Raw genomic sequence first — 19,093 nt, forward strand, 5'->3', positions numbered from 1 at the left:
CTATATATAAAACTTTGTATCTTCGTCAATTTGAAAAAAAAAATTTATTGCTCATAAAACGTTACTCGATATTCGAAATTTATAGTTTTACGTTTCTATTTTTGTATATATGATAATATCTTGTATCTAAAACTATTTGATTATTATTCTTTAATTTTCTATGTACTTCACGAACTTTATATCTGATTTTAGATCCCTATAATCTTACGCTTTAGAGTGCATCTATAATATTGTGCGAGAGTGTTGCAAAACTATCGATATAATTTTATGTAGATCATTGTAAAGAAATCCTTTTTTTATATATATATATATATATATATTATTTGCGTTTCTATCGTACAATTGTTTGCATTCGTTGCATTATTATCTAGTTTTTTTTCTTGCATTCTAATAGATTTGTTCTTAAATATTTGTAATGACGTATTTTATAAGAATTTCATTGGTCTTTGTACCAGTGTAATTTATATAATAATAATCTGATTTTATTATTCTGCATTTTCAAACGCATAGCCGTAGAAAAAAAAACTTATTTATAATATTTGTGTATTGTTTATAATATTTATTAAAAGAAATTATAAATAATATCTCTGTTATGACAGTATTTTAAAGGATTTCATACATTCCATTGTTATTTTTCCCAAGAAATATAAATAATTTTTTGGTTTTTTTTATTTTGAGATAAATTTTTGAATTTAGTTTTAAAAAACCCTCGGTTTTTTTTTATTGGCTCTTCCTATGGAAATAGTCCAATTTACTTTTTTCCACCAATCAAAATCTTGCATGCAGGGATGTGATTCAACATTAAGGTTTAACTATACTTCTTATCTATGTTTTTTTGTATATTTAATGTTCATTGAAGTGAATTTTTTTTCAAAAGTAAACAAACCTTTTTTTTCAAAATTTTATATAAAAAATGTAAATTTTCTATAAGATATACAATAAAATTTTATACATTACCAATTTCCAAAACAATACACAATATTTTTTTTATATTATAAAATAATTATAATGGAAAATTATTTTTAAGATTAAGAAAGATATGATATATAATGACTTCGGCGGAACAATTTATTAGTTTAATTACTGTAGCAAGTGCTAAAAAATTAGCAACAGCTTTAATTTTATGTTTTATTTTTTATCATGGAATGTTGCATATTCTTTATGGTGAGATTATAAATTAAAATCAATTTTTTTTTTTTTGGTATATTTATAACCTGTAAATGTTGTTTATAAAAACAAATAAAATTTTAGATAGCGATTCTTGTAAATGGTTATTAACTGAAGGTAGATATAAAGGTGATAAAGAATGGCAACCATACGGCTGTATGATGCATCATTATACACAAACGTAAGTAATTTAATTTCAATTATAAAAATATGATTTTAAAAATAAAAAAATTTTATTTTTTCAGAGATAGTCGAAGATGTCTTAGATATTTAGCATTTATGGGTCATCATAATCAATTTGTTTTTATTGGTGATGCACGAATTAGACAATTGTATAAAACATTTGTATCACAATTTATGGTTGATGGTAAAACATCTGATTTAGTGGAATTGCCAGAAAATTCAGATCTCAATTTCAATGATGCACAATTAAGACTTAATGTTCAATTTTTATGGAGACCGCAAATTAACGCAGCAATGATATCAAATTTTCGGAATTGGATGGTATGACATTAAAAGTTTTTTTTTTTGTTTAATATCAGTTTAAATATTATTTATTTAGTCAGGAGAATCACCGAGTATGATTATTGCCGGTTGTGCTGTGGCCGATATTCTTGCAAATAATGCCAGTGATCTTACGTTACATTCAATATATAGTAGAAATTTAATGAATCTTGTTCGTCCAGCTGAAGTTCTTGCACAAAAGGGTTCGCGCTTTTTATGGACATTACAGGATCCGATTTTAAAAGAACGTCTATCGCCACAATTCTCAAATGTCGATAATAGACAAATTGACGTTTGTAATAAGGCAGCTGTTGAGGTTTGATTATTTATTAATGAAAAAAAAAAAAAAAATTTTTTAATAAAAATTATTTATATGAGAATTTAATTTATTTAAGGTATTATCACACAGTGATGCTCATTTATGGGAAAGCAGTAGACTCGTAGGCGGTGGAATTTTAGAACAAAGTCCAGATGGATATTTATCAAGTCCTTTATCATTACGACACAAAATTCAAATTCTTTTAAATACACATTGTAATGATCATATGAATTTTGATGATGGTAGTTGTTGTAGTTCTCCAGAAGCTGCAACAACTTTACAACTTGTTTCACTTTTCGTCCTTGCTTTATGGTATTGTTATTTAAATTAAAAAAAAAATTAATACTAAAATTCAAAAAATTCATTTTCTTCTTTTCTAATTTCAGCATAATAATAGGTGGTAGTATTTGGTTGTATCGAAAAATTTGTCAATATCAAACTGAAGTTTTATATTCCGGTTTGGCAATGGAAGAAATTGAGAGAGAAGAAACTGATATTTTAAAAAGTGAAGCACCTCAAGTACAAGATTTTTATACACTTGTTACTTCGTTAGCGCTCTTATCGATTATACTTGCTTATTTTTATTTATGTGACAGGTATGTTGAAAAAAAGGAATATTATTACAAATATCAATATTAAACAAATATTATTATTAATTTCAGAACTAATTTTTTCATGAAGGAAAATAAATATTATAGTGAATTTAGTTTTTGGTTACCACTGGGATATATTTTAGCATTAAGCCTTTTTTTCACTGAGGATCGTGAACGTGGTCCAAGATTTTTAAATCGTGAACAAACTGATGAATGGAGAGGACTTATGCAGGCAGTTGTATTAATATATCATGTGACAGGCGCAAAAAATGTGCTACCAATTTATATGCATTTGAGACTTATAAATTCTGCATATTTATTTCTTTCTGGCTATGGACATTTTTATTATTTTTGGCAAACTGGCGATATTTCACTAGTTAGATTTTTTCGGGTAAGATTTTTTTTTGAATTTTTTTCCTGTTAAATAATTTTTAGATAAATGTAAAAAGAAAACAATTTTTCCAGGTACTTTTTAGATTAAATCTCTTAACTGTGTCTCTCTGTCTTTGTATGAATAGACCTTATCAATTTTATCATTTTGTGCCCTTGGCTTCTTTTTGGTTTTTAATTGTTTATTTCTTGGCCTGGTTGCCTCCGAGAGTTTATTCTGGAACTTTAGCCGAATATGGACCGAGAGCATTGCTTTATTTAGCCCTTAAACTATTGGGTCTTATTTGCATCATTACGATTCTCTATATGTCAGAGGTGTGGAATTTATTGTAATATAAAAAATGATTTTCTTTTTATAATTTTTTTATTTTGTAATTTTTTTTTGCAGGTATTTTTTGAAAAGATATTTGTGACTCGACCTTGGAAGGCATTATTTGTAACAACGGATGATGATATTCGAGAATGGTGGTCAAGATGGCGTGTTGATAGATACAGTGTTGCTTGGGGAATTGCTTTTGGAGCTGGTTTAGTGGGTCTTCAAAGAGTTGATCATATTCCAGGAACAACTATGGCTCCAATATTGGCACTTATTTCTTTAGCTGCCTACACTAGTTACACACTTCTTTGTCATTCTTTTTCCGAATGTGAAGAGATTCATTCTTACGTTGCATTTATTCCAGTGAGAATTTAAAAAATCAATTTAATTTCTCTTTTAATTTGAAAATTAAAAATAATTTCTTTATTTTCTAGATTTTGGGTTATATTGTCCTTCGAAATGCTTCATTGGCATTGCGAGGAAAACATTCATCGCTTTTGGCTGGTCTTGGTCGAATTAGTTTAGAAACTTTGGTCAGTCAAGGACATGTTTGGCTCGCAGCTGATTCTCATGGTGTTCTAGTTCTTTTACCACGATTTCCAGTATTAAATCTACTGCTTTCTTCTTTTATTTTTATTTGTGCTAGTCATGAGGTAAGTCTATTTATTTATTTTTTTTTTATAAATAAAAAAATTCTATTCTAATCAAAATAATTTTAGATACACAGATTAACATTAGTTCTTGCACCTTATGCCGTGCCAAGTGATTGGAAATTGGTTATACGAAATCTTCTACTTTTTACTGTGGTCCTAGTTCCAATTGGAATACATGATGGTATGTTTTAATTAAGTTAAAATGAGGCTATAATTTATAATTCTTAACAATAAGTTTATTAAAAATCGTAAAATTTGTAAATATGTACAAAGAAAATAAAAATCTAGATAGCAGAGTGATTTAAAATTCTGAAACTAAAATATTGTACAAAAAAAAAATAGGTGTTTCGAATCACTCTGATTTTGTATATTTTAAAAATTCATTATTGGCTCTCATTTCTATTTATAATTTTTTATTTATTGACTTGGAAATAAAATTTATGAAACTATTTCGTACTTAAAAAATGAATTCTTAAAAAATTTAATTTTTGTCTATCTAAAATTCTGATAACAGAATTTATCCTTAAACGTTATTTATTTTGATTTAATATATTGTCATGTTTAACTTGACTTGTATAAATGTCGTAGCCTAGAGAAATAGTATTATCATAAAGAACTCTATATCTTGTTGGTAGAAAATAGAAATTAATTATTTGTGCTGGCGGCCAAACTATCCATTCGGCAATATACAGTTTATGTGCCTTATTTTTAACTTCTCTAATAAATTCTTCCCAATTATTTCTTTCTAATATTGCTAATGTTAAAAAAAACATTCCTATACAAAGTGGTGAACATATAAATTGATCGATGATAACTTTTCTTACAACAATTCCAATTGTTTTTCCCGGAAGTCGAGAATCAAGAAAACGATACCAATAATGACATATTACTCCTACAGACATTCCCGATAATGCCATATGTCCAGTTCTTTTTATACAAAATTTTTTCCATTCTCCCTGTAATGAATGTTTTATTTATAAACAATGTATTTCAATTTTCACGAAAGTAGCACAATGAAAAAAAAAATTAATATTTTATTTTATTTTAAATAAAAGAAAACCAGTTCTTACCTTTAAAATTTCATAGTGTTGTTCAAGAAAATCACCCGTTGCTGATAGTGAAATTGAAATAGCAACATTAGTGTATAATAAATTTTTTGATGAAAATAGTTTCTCTCTAATTGGATTAAATTTTGCAACGAGCAATCTAATATTTCTTATTGTTGACATTTTCTGAAAAATTAAAAACAAAAATAGAACTATGTAAAATAAAATAATAACATAAGAGTTAGTTAAAATATATAAAACTATTAATAAATAAAAATAGCTAAATGATTGTTTATAAATAATTTAAATGTTATTTTACCATATATTATGAATGTAAAGAAACCTTTTCTATTCGTTGGTTAAATTTTACATTCTATTTTGTTACTAAACATTCTAAAAATAAATATTTAAGAATATTTTACACAAAAAACTATCTTAAAAATTAAAAATAAACTTTAAATATAAAGTAAGGTTATATATTATGTCAATAAACGATAACACACGTGCGGCTGCAACGTGCAACAGTGTGTACTAAGCTTAAATTATGTAATACTTCTTTAGATTGTAGCGCTTTCATTGGGTGTTTGTTTTCAGAAACATTTCTAAGTTCAAAAATCGATTCATCTTGATCTCTACTGCTGAATTTAATCAGCATTGTTTATTTACAAATTGCAGGAATAAAAAACATTAAATATCTTTTTTTTTTTGGTTATACTTTTAAATAAACTTAACTTGTTCATGCACATAAAATGGAATTTTCATTATGTAATGAAATGAAAAATAATAATTTAGAGAATAATATTATTCGTGAGGTATAGATATATATAAGCAATGAAATGCGAAATACAAATAAATTTACAATTAATTAATAATAATTACAGATACCTTCATTGGCATATTATTTGCCAAATTTCATAACAAAAGCTGATGAAGAAGAAATAATAAAATGCGTTAATAAAACTCCACAACCAAAGTGGACGCAATTAAGTAACAGAAGATTACAAAATTGGGGTGGAATTCCTCATCTAAAAGGAATGTTAGCTGAGAAAATACCAAGTGTAAGATTAAAACTAATTAATTAAAAATTAAATTAATATTTCTTAATTTTATTTATTTAAAAATATTTTACAGTGGCTACAAAAATACATTGAAAAAATATCAAAATTAAATGTATTTGAAGAAATGAAAGAACCAAATCATATTCTCATTAATGAATATTTACCAGGGCAAGGAATTATGGTAAGAATTGATTTACAAAAATTAATAAATGTAATTTAAAGTATACATATATTTAAAGAATAATTCTAAATGCGTACAATATACAAAATTTTATCAATTTTCTCAGCCTCATTCAGATGGACCACTTTTTCATCCAATTGTCAGTACAATAAGTTGTGGTTCACATACTGTTTTGGATTTTTATGAACGTCTTGAAACTGAAAAAGTTGTAAGTTTTTGAAATCAAATATTACAATTATAAATTATTGTAGAATAATTTAAATTTTATTTTAAATTTTAGGAAAAAACACCAAAATATCAATTTAGTTTTTTATTAGAACCTAGAAGTTTGCTTATTTTAAAAGAAAATTTATATCACAATTATTTACATTCAATTGATGAAAAAAATGAAGATATTATTTCAGAAGATAGAATCAAAAATTTATATTTATGTTCAGAAAATTATTTAAATCAACAAATTTTACTGCGATCTACAAGAATATCTTTAACAATAAGACACGTTCCAAAAGTGAGTAAAATGAAATTAAAAATTGGAAAATAATTATTAATTTTAAATATATTTTTGTACTTTAAAATTTAAGAAATTTTTATTAAAACGAATATTTTATAATTGAAATAAAATTTTATTTACCTAAATTAAGTGCTGGTTTTCGGTGATGTAATAGTATCAGTATCTTCATAATTTTCTAGACTTACATCCATTATTTCTTCATCAACTTCATCTAACATTCCTTGTAATGAATGTATTGAAGATATTAAAACATGAAATTGTTTTCTTCGCATTTCTAATTTACGTTCAAGTTGTTCAGATTTTTCCTTGTAAATTAAATTTTGTTAGAAAATTTATTTATTAAATTACATATAATAAACAAATTTATACTCACTTTTAGACAACCTAATTCATCTCGAAGTGTATTGAGTTTTGAATTTGTTTCAACACGATCAGGTTGTTCATTAATAACTTTTGCCAATACATCATATTCAATTCTATATTTACGTACACGTTTAGCTGCTTCTAAACCAGATTTTGTTCTTTCAATATCTTTTTTAGCATATTCAATTTCAATTTCAATTTGTTTTGATAAATTTTCATAATTTCTTAATTCCTCTTGACTCATATTTGAAACAAAACGTGATTTTTTCTGTGCAAATTCACATTGTGCCAATTGAGATAACATTCTTTCATGTAAAGTATTATCAGCATCTGAATTGTTTATCCATTTAATAAATGATTTTAAAAGAACATTAATTCTACGGTCATCTCCAGTGCCATCGCCATCGATTAATAATCTTCGACGAATTACTTCCTCTATAGATAAAAAAATTATCAAATATTTAATTCATTAATTATTATTAATTAAAAATCAGTAAAAACAAAATATTTACCATCTGACATGTTTTGTATTGTTGTTGATGAATGTTTATAACATGAACTAACAATATTAAGATAGATTGGATAATGTCCATTTTCAAAGAGCCAATCAAATTATGCAAATAGCCATAATATGAACGTACCTTAAGAAACCACGAGTGTCCCATCAGTTCAGTTTTGTTGTCTTGTCAAATTATGTGATTTTAAACAAACAAATTGTTATCACAACAGAAATTAATGAATGATTCCCTTTTTTTTTTTTTTGATTTGTTTATTAATCGAAAATGTCGCAAGTTCTTTCTCCCGTGGAAAGGAAACAAGTTTTGGGAAGATATTTAACAAGAGCGCGAGCTCTCAGTAAGTATATTTATTTTAATAACAACTTTCTTTTATTTTTTATTAAAATTGTTAATTGTTTAGAGGATTCAATTGGATCTAAAACATTAATAAATCTGAACGATGTAACTGAAAAGGAAGATGCTGTTATGGATGAGACAAGTCTCGAAGAAAAAAGTAAGGTTATGATATAATACTGTAAATTTTTACTTAAAAATTTAAGTAAAAAAAAAAAAGAATTGATATTAATTATTTTATTCCAGTTGAAAATCAAGTCGAAGTAATATTAGATTCTGAAATTGTAACATGCATTTCGAAAATAATAGAGCAGTGCACAGTTACATTATTAAAAGATGTGAATACTTATAATTATGAGGAATATGCTGAAATGATTGTAAGTTCTTTATAAAAAATATATATATATTAATTTTAATGAATATTAATTTATTATTTTTTTTTTCAGCATGATTACGTTCAACAGCAATCTGATACAATTGCAGATGAACCGGAAAATTTAAATTGGGCTGATTTAGAAATTGATGTGGCGAAAGTTTTTAAAAAAACTCCTCATTTTTCAACTCTATCGGGTAAAAAAAAAAAATTTTTTAAAAAAACAATAATTTTCCCTTACTAAATTAATTAATTTTACAGGAGCACTTGAACCTTTACCAAAAAAACCAATTGCAATTAGAAAACCATTTAAAAGAGATGCACAAGCTAAAACAAAAAGGCCAGAAAATGTAATATCAACAGAGAAAGAGGATCAAAGTGTTGAGGAGACAGTTGAAAAAATTAGAAAACTAATAATTCAACATCATAAAATGCACCATCAACCGCTTGATTATTTCAGTTTAATATTACATCCAACGAAATTTGGAAATACAATAGAAAATATTCTTCATGTTTCATTTTTGGCTCGCGATGGAGTTATTCAATTAAAAAAAGGTAAGATTTTTTTTTTTAATGATTGATTGGAAAATTATTTCAACATTTCTTTTTTTTTTTGCAGATCAATCAACGGGCAAATTAATGATTGAACCATGTACAAAAGAAATGGCACAACATGCAAAAAAAATTGGCAAATCGTCTGTGCAAAATATCATTAATTTAAATTCAAATCAATGGCAAGTAAGTATTTAATGCTAAAAAAAAAGTAAATTCAATTTTATATAACGAAAACAATTCTAATCCTTTTTTGTCTTTTTTTTTGTTACAGACTTTAGTAAAATATTATAATATTACACAACCTATGATCAATTTTACTAAGGAAATCGTTTAGTATTGATAAAGTTTATCAATTTTTTTTAATGTAAAAGCAGAAAATGAATCTTCTAAAAAATAATTTATGCATGTGTACGTATTGTATTATATAAATATTTATATTTTTTATATTATTGTGAATAAAAACTAATAGCTTAAAAATATTTATATATTTTTTTATTTAAATAAAAGAAAAAATATTTACCGTAGAAGAGGCGGTTTTTTCATGTGGATTACACCTTAAGTTAACATTTGGGACGTTCCATTAAAATATTTTCGAAATAATGAGAGAGTGAAAAGGACAATTATATTTGCCTATCTCTTTTGCACTCATAGTTTACTGTGACACATGGTCTTCTGCTACATATTTTTTTGTGGGTTTTGTTAAATGTGGTATGGTTATATCGGTTATATATCTTGAAGTTTTTTTTGTTATATTTTTTAATTAATACTTAAATGAATTTTTTGTAAAAAAAAGTTAAATACAATATGATTTTTTCTTTAACAATATTTTATAAGTCAATTGTTTCAATGATTTGTCAATAAGCAAAACAGAAACTTGGAATTTGAAGGTTATATTTGAAAAAAGTTTTCTATTATATTAAAATAATAGAATTACTATGACTTGACTATTAAAACAAAGAGTATCAATATTATTAAAATTTTCAAATTATTAACATCTTTTTTTTTCAAAAACTGTATTTCAGATTTATTTTTTTTTTGATAGATATAAATGCCGTCAGATTCAGCACATTGAAGGTTTTAACAAAAGTTGAAAGAAAAATAAATAATGGCCACTATTTTAAGATCTTATAAGTATGTCAATTTCTTTAGTGGTTACCATATAAAACCATTTCAATCTTCATCTAAATTACAATCTGCATTGCGATCAACTTCTGCAGTTAAAACAAATGGGTTGGTTTTAATATTTTTTTTTATATTTATATTTTTGTTATTGATACATAAAAATCAATTATGAATTCAAACAATTTTTTTTAAAAAAAAGTTTGATTATTATTTTATTTTTTATATGTAATTTATTTACAGAAATAATGCAGTACTAAGAAATGTGTTTCTACCTGATTCTGATACAGAGTTATCAATTATAGAACGTATTAGAAGAAAATATTTCATTAAATATTATGCAACTTTCGAGGATGTGTCAAAATTAGTGACAAACATTTATAATAACGCAAATTTAAATTATCAAAGTAGGTAAAAAAAAAAGTTTGAATAACTTAAAAAAAAAATGTTAATAAAATATTAATTAATAGATAAATATTATTTAGTTATAGATAATATGAAAAACAGTGATTTGATAATGTTAATTCGTTGTTGTGGAAATAAAATGAAATTTGATATGCCAGAACAGAGATTAAATGTTCTTGATTTATTATGTCAAGTATTTAAATCAAAGGGTAAGGAAAATAATTGTAAAATTTAATTTATATATTATAATAAACTTTTTTATGTTCAATAGGTTTTCAATTTGATGTAAATCATTATAATGCAATAATTGAGGTATATTTGGAAAATGAAAAGGATTTTTCAGCAACTGACTTTTTAACGGAAATGATTAATAATAACGTTCAACCAAATACACTTACATATGAGTATTTATTAACATATTATTGTCAAAAAGGAAACGTTTCGGATGCAAACAAAATATTGCACTATTTTAAAGAGAATGAAATTCCAATTAATGAGAGGATTTTTAGTGCATTAATAATTGGTAATGCAGAAGCAAAGTAAGTGTTTTTGGAATTTTTTTTTTTTTTTATAAAACCTTTATTATCTAGATGTAGAATATTTAATTGTGTAAATCGTTTATATTTTTATTGATCTAGTGATATGAATGGTGCACTAAATATTTTAAATACAATGAAAGTAATGGGATGTATTCCTTCATCTAAAGCCTATTCTGCTCTTTTGTATTCTTATGCAAAAAAAGGTGATATTGAAAATATAATGTCAACTCTAAAGACTTGTGAGCAAAATAATATTATTATTGATGATGGTCACATAATTGAAATAATTTATCATTTATCTGTAAATGGACATTCTGAACATGTTGACAGGGTATTATTTTTTTTCTATTAATTAAATAGAATTTTTAATTTCATCATTTTTAATCACTTTATCTTCTTATAGATAATCCCATTGTTTTCTTGGAAACAAATTTCATCTATCATTCACATTTTTATTGCAAAGCTTTTACATAAAAAACAAATAAATATTGCTTATCGGTTAATATCAGAGGCTATTGAAAAATGTGATGATAATTCTAAATTACCGTTAGCTTTTCAATTTTTGAAGGTTATTGGTATATGTAAATTAGTAAGTAAATTTATTTAATTCTTTTAATAATAATAATATATCTATTTAAATTAATAATTATTATTATTTTGTCCAGCCACTGGAAGAACTAATCAAATACCTGAATTCGTTTGAACAATTGAATATACCTGCCTACCAAACTGTAATCTTTACTTGTTTTATAAAAGAAATTAACGATTATTGTATTCCTTTCTTCAAAGCTTGGCAAGAAAGGGGTGGTTTAATAAAAGAACACTTTTTTTGGCCTGTTCTGAAAATTTGTGAATCACAAAAGGATTCTGGTTAATTTATTTTAAATTTATATATACTTATTCTTACTTTTACATGTACCTTCAAATTAATTACGTTTTAATTTTTGGTTTTAATTAGATATTTTGGAAATAGTCAAAGCAATGAAGAATGATTTTAATATTGAACCTGGTGAAGATACTTTATATAATTTTATTGTACCACATGTATTATCTCAAGATACACCAAACTTTGCATTTAAAAAACTAATAGATGATATCCAATTATCTCCTAAAATTGTTATTGATACAATATTACATTATGCAGTATACCATAAAAATTCATATTTAATTAAAAAGTGTCGTAAGTATTTTAAAAATTTCTAAAATATAATTATTTTAGAAATTTAACAAATTTTTCTTATTTTATATTTATTTACAGTTGAATTTTCTTTTGACCGTAATATTAACTATGATAAAGAAAAGTTTTATCATCATTTACAATCAAAGGGAAACATTGAGAACATTGATATATTACCATACTCTTTTCTTTACAAGGCAAGTTTATATTACATTACTTTTTTCTTCTTTTTATTTTAGTTCTAAAAAATCTATTTTCAAAACTATAATAATATTATTATATCTCGTTAATGATAATTTATAACAAAAAAATAACCATTTTCAGATGGCAAAGAAAATACCACGTCTTAAGCACTTAGATTCAATATTTCTATTAGAAAAATATTGTCAAGAAGAAAATATTTTAGAAGCTGAAAATTTAATGGATAAATTAAAAAGATCTAAAATTAATGTTTGCTTTGATAAAATTTTAAATTACTTTGAATTACTTGTGAAAAAAGATAGAATTGATGGTAACAAAAAAATAAATATTGATGAAATACATTGCTTGTTAAAAATGTTAATTTTTCTAAAAATTAAACTTATAAAATAATACATTTTTTTCACACAGATGGTTTCGAGATACTTCAACATTTTGTAGAAAAAAGAAAAGTAATTATTAGTAACGATCATGAAACTATTGAAAAAGTACAAAATGCTTTAAATTTATTAACCGAAAAAGGCTCTGTTGATGGAATTAATAAATTTATTGATATTTTAAAAAATATCAAATTAAAGATAAATAAAAAAATTACAGAATATTTAATTGATGTACATTTACAACAGTAAGTTTATCTAACTTATTATTTTATAAAAATGTGTAAGAATAAATATTTGTAAATAATAATATTATTACTTTTTTAAAGGAACAATTTTGATGAATGTTTGGAAGTTCTTAAAAAAATAAAACAAGAATATGGTTTTTATACTCATGACGATAAAGTAATGGAAGCTTGTATTAAAGTTGAAGATGTGAATTCTCTACAACTCTTGACAAATTTATCAAATTCTCATTTAGGATACACACATACCTTATTTAATCTTTCTATCGCATTTCTTAAAAATAATCGTGAAATCCAGAGTAAGCAAGTTTTAAAAGTAAGTTTTTTTTTTTTTTAAAAAAAAAGAAGTTTTATTAGAAAATTTTAATGTATTTAATTTATTTTTTTTAATAGTCAGGAAAGATTATTGGTAATCGCGAAACAGCAGAAATTTTAAGAAATGTCATCCAGAAGCTTTTGTTGAAAGACGAATTTTCTGTGGTGAAAAAATTTATGCAAATCACAAAAGGAGGGAGACTAGATCGTGAACAAATGTATAATTTAGTTCTTGAACGATATAGTAAGTTATTGAATTTAACATTAAATTAAAATAAATCTCTTTTGAAATTTATGAAATATATATATTTTGAATGTCCAGGTGTAATGAATAACTGGGAGGAAGGTCTTAAATTAATTCAAGAAATGATGATTGAAAAAATAAGACCATCAAAATTGATTTCATTAATGTTGGAAGAATTATTAAAAAGAAACGATCAATCTATTCCTGATTCAATAAAAACATATATCAAGATTTACGATGAATCGAAGAAAAATAATAATTATGATCAAATAATAAAACAGTATATTGATAATTATCAAATTCCTTCTTTTAAGTATTTAAATTTACTATTGGAAAATTCAGCTAAAAATGGAGATATAAAATCAATTAATTTAATTCATAAAACTTATAATATTGTAAGTATAGATTATATTATTTTACTTACTGATTATATTTTAATTTTTATTCTTTTTATAATAGATGGTTTACGAAAATATAGACAAAAGTAATATATTCGAATCTTTCGAAAAATGCAATCAAGTCAGTACCTATCTTAACTACATTAATGAAGCAATAAAGAATGATAACGATAGACAATTAAGTAATATTTCAAAGTCTTGTAATTACAAAACTTTAAAATGCTTTATCAAAAATCCAGAACATTTTGAACATTGTAAGTAATATTATTATAAATAATGATTTTTTTTACATAAGAAACAAATATTAATTATTTTTTTTATTACAGTTAAATCATTGGCAATTAAACTTTATAAAAAAAATGAATACTATTACCATCCTTTATTAACTGTGATCAGCTACGAGTGCTATAAAAATCCACAAAATATTTATTCAATGTTAAAAAATTATGGACTCATGAAGAAAACTTATTTTTCTTATAAATTTATTACGAATTCTCTTGTGGAAGCCGAATGTTTTGATAAACTACAAAAAGTTGCTGAATTATTTGATTCGTCTACTTTTTTTAATCAACAGTCATTTTATGATGCATTTTTACGATCCTTTGGTAATTATTATTAATTACTTAAATTGTTTTATTATAATGAATTATAATGAATAATATTTTTTTTTTTATAGACAATATAAAACAATACAACAAGGGATTCGAAATACTATTAAGAAAGGAATTATCAAATAAAAGCAAAGAGAATGAAGAATTTGGCAATGTTGAAGCTAATCAATTTCAAGCAACAGTGTAAATAGTAACAATTAAATATTTTTTATGATAAAAGTAATCTAAGTCAATATTAATTATTTACTGGAAAGTAAAAATTTAAACTACAATTTTTTAAATAAAATATTAAAAATTAATTTTTAATTTATAAAAAAACCTCAATTCTTTTAAAAACAAATTTTAGTTTCGGTATAGAATAAAATAATAACATATAATTTGAAATATTTATCTAATTTTTATTTTACAAAATATTATTTATTCTTTTCAATTTGTCCTCTAAACCTTTGTATACAATCTATTATAATTTTGTCTTAACTGAAATATAGATTCGACTAAGATTGTTTTTGACATATTTAAAAATTAATTTTTGTTGAAAACTAGTTTACCACAACACCATACAGTATCGTTTAAATTTAAAAATAAAAATAGTGTTTACATTTATTGACAGTTAAAAATTCACCAAATCTTTGTATTAAAATCTATTTTAATATTTTGACTAAGATATTGATATCTTATTCTCAATTAAAATATAGATTTGTTTTTGTTACATTAAAAAAAAAAATTAGTTTTTCTTGTGTAAACCAGTTTACCACATAAAACGTCATTATCGTCTAAATTTAAAATAAAAACAGTGTTTACAGATAAAAATCATTTAAATGAAAAATTGTTATATTAAATAGATTTCTTATATCTGTTCTTCTTGTTTGCTTCTTAAACTTTATATCTGATTATAGAAATTCATCACACCAATCAGTTAAACATTGATAACAATCATGTGACTGTTTTGCATTTGCAGAACATACGTCCTTCATCCATTCTTGAAAAAGTTCTTCGTTCTTTTTTAAAACTAAAAACTGTCCAAGTACCACACTTGCCTGAATAAAAATTAATACATTTAATCATATAATGTTTGAATTGGAATATTTTAGTAGAATTTATAATAAATTATCTATACCTTATCAAAACCGGCAGCTTCTAACCTTTTACCTAAAACTTCTCCAACACCGGCAAGCTCAGTTACAGATTTGTTGCCCATAGGCTCGGCTACAAAATTTTTATGCTTTTGTGATGTGCTCGACATGATTGAATTTAATATCTGTTAAACATCAAGAAAACTATCTATTATGACAATTTATCTTCACAAAATTCATATCAATTTTACACTAAATGTTATCTTTAGTAATATATAGACTTAATATATTACGTTATATACTCACATAATTTATTGAGGTACACTTTTTTCTTGTTCTTTTTTTAATATTTATTATAAAAAAGCTTAATTATTAATTACAATGCCTCACTTTTTGAGCTACAAAATTTTCAATACAAAATGCAAACGTTTAGCTTGAAGCCGACTTAAGGTACATTTCCATGACAACAGTGATGGATAGGTTTATATTAGTAAAATAAAACCTCTGTTATGTGAAACTCCCTATTTTGTAACTAGATAGTGTGTGTGAAAGAGATAGATATATTCTCACACTCATAATCTAGTTACAATATTTGACGTTTACCCTAAACCCAAAGCTCTCTGTCTTTTTCTATCTCATTTTTCCAGTCTCCTCGTATTCGTCAATTCATTCTGCTTTAGTCTATTTCATTATAGAGATCAGTGATTTCATTATCATATTTTTTTTTTTATAAAAATTGTTTTGTTATATTTTTTACTCTCAACCAATCAAAACTTTAGTAAAGCGCATGTGTAGTTGTGCGTTGATCGACAAATATTTGAGACATTTTTCAGCATACAATTTGTCAAAAGTTATACGGTAGTGACACATTTTTTCTCAAGAGAGAAAAAAAAAGTAAATTCTCTATTTTAAATTAAACGTGAATGATTATAAAATCATTAAAAATGCATTAAACATTACAAGAATTGTCAATCGAATAGAAATAAGTGATGTATTTTGTGTAAAATAACAGTTGTCATATCCCATAATGAAGAATGGTTATGTTTTTCAAATGATAGTGGTTTAACAACAATGGAGGACTTTTCCCCGTCAAAGGTGAGTTTTAAAGAATTTTCATAACATTAACATATTTATAATTTAATCTATAAATTGTAGAAGTTGATTCAATTTTTTTTTTACATTCAAAAATAATTGCAATTTAAAAAAATTAATATTGACAGTTTTTAAGAAAGAAACAAAATTATGTTTAAAGAATATAATATATTTATTTATCTTTTATTATTTTTAAGAAATAAAGAAAGTTATTTGTTTGGAAGTGAATATTTATTAATGTAAAATGATGGAATTGGTTTTATAACAAATTTTGATGATAATTAATGAGAAATTATAATTTTTCTTTTTTTTTTTATAAATATTCACGGAATTTTGTCCTGACAGAATTGGCCAATACTGACAAATATTAGATATTACATAAGTTTACAAGCTTTGCAATACTTAATTTCCTAATTGAATTATATCAATCAATAGCTATATTACAGTAAGAATAAAGTAAAATAATTTCACCACAGTGATATCGCTCTTGTAATGTTTATATTAAAAAGTTTTTAATTTTTGTCACTTTGCCTTGAAAATATGACAAAAATTTATTTGGTAATTTTCTTATAAAATATATTAATTTAATAGTTATTTTAATTATTTTTCTTTGTAATTCTCAAGATGTGATAAAATATTTGATTGTAAATCTGTCATTGGCGTTAGTTCTATAAAGTGTCACTTTATATATTCTTGTGTTTAATTTTATCGTCATCTATTTTTATTTTTCTTTCTGTGATTATCTTTGAGTGATAAAATTTTTTTTTTTTTTCATTTCAATATTGTTGTCAATTTTCTGAGTATTATAGTAATTAAAAAAATTTTTGATTTGAATACAGTTGATAAAGTTAGTTAAATTAAATTAAGTGTATTTTTCAGAGACGTCTGCAGAAGGAGTTGATGTCATTGATTCGTGAACCACCACCGGGAATGTATGTGGATGGTGATAATGTTGATGAGAATTTAAATCAATGGGTTGTAAATATGGAGGGTGCAAAAGGAACTTTATATGAGGGCGAACATTTTCAATTGCAATTTAAATTTAGTCCAAAATATCCTTTTGATTCGCCTGAAGTGACATTTATTGGAGGAAATATTCCTGTTCATCCTCATATTTACAGTAATGGTCATATTTGCCTCTCTATTCTAACGGACGATTGGTCACCGGCTCTTAGTGTGCAAAGTGTATGCTTGAGTATTATATCAATGTTGAGTAGTTGCAAAGAAAAGGTAAAAAAAATTATTTTATAATTATTAAAAATATTTATTTAAATTTTAAAACAAAACTAATTTATTCAAAAAATTATTATTTAATTACTATATTTAAAATTTGCAATAAATTGCCTTTTTTCAGACAAGACCACCGGACAATTCGTTTTATGTTAAAACTTGTAATAAAAATCCAAAGAAGACGAAATGGTGGTATCATGGTAAGAATTTCTTATTTTGTATAATTATTTTATTTAAAAAATATTTGAAACATTAAATTTTTTTTTCAGACGACAGTGTATAATGAAGCTGACTGGCCAAAGTGAATAAATAAACCACCCAGAGTGCCCATTTTTTTTAGGGAGTTTAATGACAAATTTTTTTTTTTTTCAAATAAATTCATAACTAAAAGGAAAAAAAGAAAAACGTATGATACCACATCAATATTAATAATAATAATTATTATTATCTTTGTAATATTATGTTACAAAATATGACGTTAAACGTACGATTTGTTTAATTATTATTAAAAATAATGCGCGTTAGATTATATAAATATATATAGTGGATTAATTTTTTTGGAGGAATAAGATTTAGAAAAAAAAAGTGATCAAGAGATGAAATGTGTTAAAAAAAGAAAATTATAAAAAATATTTAATTGTTCACGAAGAGACGTGTTTAGAATGAGTGAATATATAATTATTTATATATCTAAAAGTCAAATATAGACTAGATTAGAGATAATGCAAAATCATTTAGCACAATGTCATATATTATAAAATCTTGTAAAGATATATATGAGAATTATTATATATAGGGGTTTTGTTGATCAGTGGATCACACACTGTGTCTACGTATATTCAATTTATAAAAAAAAAAAAAATATATATATATTTAGGCACCAATTTTAATCACAGCTTTTTATGCTTCGAAATAAACTTTTCTTACGTCTTTGAAAAAAAACGTGTGTTTTAGATGATTTGTGGCTATTCTTCGAACATTAAAACACATTATGCATTGTGTGTACTCTTCGATTTAGTAAATAAATTCCATTTTTTGCACAAAATTCAAATATACTTAATACATTTATTAATAATCAAGAAGTAGTTATGAATTTTTTTTTTAATTGTTTTTATAAGGAGATTATTTTATTACGTTTTGTAATTCTGAATGAATAATTTTAAATTTAAATTAAAAAAAGGAAATAGGGT

General features: G+C 24.0%; 8 protein-coding genes across 13 annotated transcripts; 5 read left to right on the forward strand and 3 right to left on the reverse strand.

Moving 5' to 3' along the window:
- The first annotated feature begins 864 nt into the window (after positions 1-864).
- On the forward strand, positions 865-4,325 carry LOC127282365 (N-acetylneuraminate 9-O-acetyltransferase). Its single transcript, XM_051306549.1, has 11 exons — positions 865-1,164; positions 1,252-1,348; positions 1,413-1,671; positions 1,730-1,987; positions 2,067-2,302; positions 2,377-2,586; positions 2,653-2,974; positions 3,049-3,288; positions 3,362-3,652; positions 3,724-3,942; positions 4,009-4,325. Exons 1-11 carry the CDS (start codon positions 1,050-1,052, stop codon positions 4,132-4,134), a joined length of 2,373 nt encoding a protein of 790 aa, XP_051162506.1. The 5' UTR covers positions 865-1,049; the 3' UTR covers positions 4,135-4,325.
- Positions 4,326-4,333: 8 nt separating this feature from the next.
- On the reverse strand, positions 4,334-5,474 carry LOC127282374 (mpv17-like protein 2). 2 transcript variants are annotated; one of them, XM_051306562.1, is made up of 3 exons: positions 5,308-5,474; positions 5,013-5,174; positions 4,334-4,898 (listed from the first exon to the last, which is right to left on the reverse strand). In XM_051306562.1, the coding sequence occupies exons 1-3, from the start codon at positions 5,308-5,310 to the stop codon at positions 4,473-4,475; spliced, it is 591 nt and encodes a 196-aa protein (XP_051162519.1). In that variant the 5' UTR covers positions 5,311-5,474; the 3' UTR covers positions 4,334-4,472. The 2 variants fall into 2 exon arrangements, with proteins under 2 accessions (XP_051162519.1, XP_051162527.1); XM_051306570.1 differs by having other exon boundaries at positions 5,332-5,466.
- Positions 5,475-5,594: 120 nt separating this feature from the next.
- On the forward strand, positions 5,595-6,848 carry LOC127282780 (alpha-ketoglutarate-dependent dioxygenase alkB homolog 6). The gene is made up of 5 exons (XM_051307276.1): positions 5,595-5,800; positions 5,870-6,046; positions 6,120-6,227; positions 6,334-6,435; positions 6,508-6,848. The coding sequence occupies exons 1-5, from the start codon at positions 5,738-5,740 to the stop codon at positions 6,766-6,768; spliced, it is 711 nt and encodes a 236-aa protein (XP_051163233.1). The 5' UTR covers positions 5,595-5,737; the 3' UTR covers positions 6,769-6,848.
- LOC127282790 (THO complex subunit 7 homolog) lies at positions 6,257-7,721 on the reverse strand. The gene is made up of 4 exons (XM_051307286.1): positions 7,614-7,721; positions 7,112-7,536; positions 6,859-7,043; positions 6,257-6,424 (listed from the first exon to the last, which is right to left on the reverse strand). The coding sequence occupies exons 1-3, from the start codon at positions 7,621-7,623 to the stop codon at positions 6,864-6,866; spliced, it is 615 nt and encodes a 204-aa protein (XP_051163243.1). The 5' UTR covers positions 7,624-7,721; the 3' UTR covers positions 6,257-6,424; positions 6,859-6,863.
- A 28-nt stretch (positions 7,722-7,749) lies between these two features.
- On the forward strand, positions 7,750-9,359 carry LOC127282775 (EP300-interacting inhibitor of differentiation 3-like). Its single transcript, XM_051307264.1, has 7 exons — positions 7,750-7,956; positions 8,020-8,112; positions 8,199-8,329; positions 8,399-8,522; positions 8,587-8,880; positions 8,945-9,063; positions 9,152-9,359. Exons 1-7 carry the CDS (start codon positions 7,884-7,886, stop codon positions 9,212-9,214), a joined length of 897 nt encoding a protein of 298 aa, XP_051163221.1. The 5' UTR covers positions 7,750-7,883; the 3' UTR covers positions 9,215-9,359.
- A 97-nt stretch (positions 9,360-9,456) lies between these two features.
- Positions 9,457-14,807, forward strand: LOC127282736 (leucine-rich PPR motif-containing protein, mitochondrial). Of its 3 annotated transcripts, none has more exons than XM_051307212.1 (18): positions 9,457-9,588; positions 9,923-10,110; positions 10,243-10,406; positions 10,485-10,613; positions 10,676-10,943; positions 11,043-11,274; positions 11,347-11,532; positions 11,609-11,813; positions 11,902-12,123; positions 12,202-12,317; positions 12,445-12,631; positions 12,730-12,943; positions 13,025-13,256; positions 13,334-13,499; positions 13,578-13,894; positions 13,959-14,151; positions 14,224-14,502; positions 14,574-14,807. In XM_051307212.1, the coding sequence occupies exons 2-18, from the start codon at positions 9,986-9,988 to the stop codon at positions 14,693-14,695; spliced, it is 3,357 nt and encodes a 1,118-aa protein (XP_051163169.1). In that variant the 5' UTR covers positions 9,457-9,588; positions 9,923-9,985; the 3' UTR covers positions 14,696-14,807. The 3 variants fall into 3 exon arrangements, with proteins under 3 accessions (XP_051163169.1, XP_051163160.1, XP_051163177.1); XM_051307203.1 differs by having other exon boundaries at positions 9,564-9,767; XM_051307220.1 differs by lacking the exon at positions 9,457-9,588 and adding an exon at positions 9,821-9,839.
- Positions 14,808-14,885: 78 nt separating this feature from the next.
- Positions 14,886-16,055, reverse strand: LOC127282817 (barrier-to-autointegration factor A). Its single transcript, XM_051307325.1, has 3 exons — positions 15,888-16,055; positions 15,626-15,766; positions 14,886-15,545 (listed from the first exon to the last, which is right to left on the reverse strand). The coding sequence occupies exons 2-3, from the start codon at positions 15,749-15,751 to the stop codon at positions 15,399-15,401; spliced, it is 273 nt and encodes a 90-aa protein (XP_051163282.1). The 5' UTR covers positions 15,752-15,766; positions 15,888-16,055; the 3' UTR covers positions 14,886-15,398.
- Positions 16,056-16,222: 167 nt separating this feature from the next.
- On the forward strand, positions 16,223-18,954 carry LOC127282799 (ubiquitin-conjugating enzyme E2 W). Of its 3 annotated transcripts, none has more exons than XM_051307299.1 (4): positions 16,223-16,676; positions 17,541-17,903; positions 18,028-18,103; positions 18,173-18,954. In XM_051307299.1, the coding sequence occupies exons 1-4, from the start codon at positions 16,653-16,655 to the stop codon at positions 18,184-18,186; spliced, it is 477 nt and encodes a 158-aa protein (XP_051163256.1). In that variant the 5' UTR covers positions 16,223-16,652; the 3' UTR covers positions 18,187-18,954. The 3 variants fall into 3 exon arrangements, with proteins under 3 accessions (XP_051163256.1, XP_051163262.1, XP_051163270.1); XM_051307305.1 differs by having other exon boundaries at positions 16,227-16,676; positions 17,553-17,903; XM_051307313.1 differs by lacking the exon at positions 16,223-16,676 and adding an exon at positions 17,084-17,231 and having other exon boundaries at positions 17,553-17,903.
- Positions 18,955-19,093: the final 139 nt, after the last annotated feature.

Source organism: Leptopilina boulardi, unplaced genomic scaffold, assembly GCF_019393585.1.
Source record: "Leptopilina boulardi isolate dan_hultmark-lab unplaced genomic scaffold, ZJU_Lbou_2.1 LbouV2_114, whole genome shotgun sequence".
In the NCBI taxonomy this organism is placed as follows: Eukaryota; Metazoa; Arthropoda; class Insecta; order Hymenoptera; family Figitidae; genus Leptopilina; species Leptopilina boulardi.

Excerpts from the sequence above, each read along its gene's own strand:
- LOC127282365 (XM_051306549.1), top strand. The coding sequence starts at position 1,050 with ATGACTTCGGCGGAACAATTTATTAGTTTAATTACTGTAGCAAGTGCT. Across the intron at positions 1,165-1,251 it reads AATGTTGCATATTCTTTATG|ATAGCGATTCTTGTAAATGG; the intron begins GTGAGATTATAA and ends ATAAAATTTTAG. Across the intron at positions 1,988-2,066 it reads GTAATAAGGCAGCTGTTGAG|GTATTATCACACAGTGATGC; the intron begins GTTTGATTATTT and ends AATTTATTTAAG.
- LOC127282374 (XM_051306562.1), bottom strand. Across the intron at positions 4,899-5,012 it reads AACACTATGAAATTTTAAAG|GGAGAATGGAAAAAATTTTG; the intron begins GTAAGAACTGGT and ends CATTCATTACAG.
- LOC127282780 (XM_051307276.1), top strand. The coding sequence starts at position 5,738 with ATGGAATTTTCATTATGTAATGAAATGAAAAATAATAATTTAGAGAAT. Across the intron at positions 6,047-6,119 it reads TAGCTGAGAAAATACCAAGT|TGGCTACAAAAATACATTGA; the intron begins GTAAGATTAAAA and ends AATATTTTACAG. Across the intron at positions 6,228-6,333 it reads TACCAGGGCAAGGAATTATG|CCTCATTCAGATGGACCACT; the intron begins GTAAGAATTGAT and ends CAATTTTCTCAG.
- LOC127282790 (XM_051307286.1), bottom strand. Across the intron at positions 7,044-7,111 it reads ATGAATTAGGTTGTCTAAAA|GAAAAATCTGAACAACTTGA; the intron begins GTGAGTATAAAT and ends TTAATTTACAAG.
- LOC127282775 (XM_051307264.1), top strand. The coding sequence starts at position 7,884 with ATGTCGCAAGTTCTTTCTCCCGTGGAAAGGAAACAAGTTTTGGGAAGA. Across the intron at positions 8,330-8,398 it reads AGGAATATGCTGAAATGATT|CATGATTACGTTCAACAGCA; the intron begins GTAAGTTCTTTA and ends TTTTTTTTTCAG. Across the intron at positions 8,881-8,944 it reads AGTTATTCAATTAAAAAAAG|ATCAATCAACGGGCAAATTA; the intron begins GTAAGATTTTTT and ends TTTTTTTTGCAG.
- LOC127282736 (XM_051307212.1), top strand. The coding sequence starts at position 9,986 with ATGGCCACTATTTTAAGATCTTATAAGTATGTCAATTTCTTTAGTGGT. Across the intron at positions 10,111-10,242 it reads TCTGCAGTTAAAACAAATGG|AAATAATGCAGTACTAAGAA; the intron begins GTTGGTTTTAAT and ends ATTTATTTACAG. Across the intron at positions 10,944-11,042 it reads ATTGGTAATGCAGAAGCAAA|TGATATGAATGGTGCACTAA; the intron begins GTAAGTGTTTTT and ends TTATTGATCTAG.
- LOC127282817 (XM_051307325.1), bottom strand. The coding sequence starts at position 15,751 with ATGTCGAGCACATCACAAAAGCATAAAAATTTTGTAGCCGAGCCTATG. Across the intron at positions 15,546-15,625 it reads AAGCTGCCGGTTTTGATAAG|GCAAGTGTGGTACTTGGACA; the intron begins GTATAGATAATT and ends ATTTTTATTCAG.
- LOC127282799 (XM_051307299.1), top strand. The coding sequence starts at position 16,653 with ATGGAGGACTTTTCCCCGTCAAAG. Across the intron at positions 16,677-17,540 it reads AGGACTTTTCCCCGTCAAAG|TGTATTTTTCAGAGACGTCT; the intron begins GTGAGTTTTAAA and ends AATTAAATTAAG. Across the intron at positions 17,904-18,027 it reads TGAGTAGTTGCAAAGAAAAG|ACAAGACCACCGGACAATTC; the intron begins GTAAAAAAAATT and ends GCCTTTTTTCAG.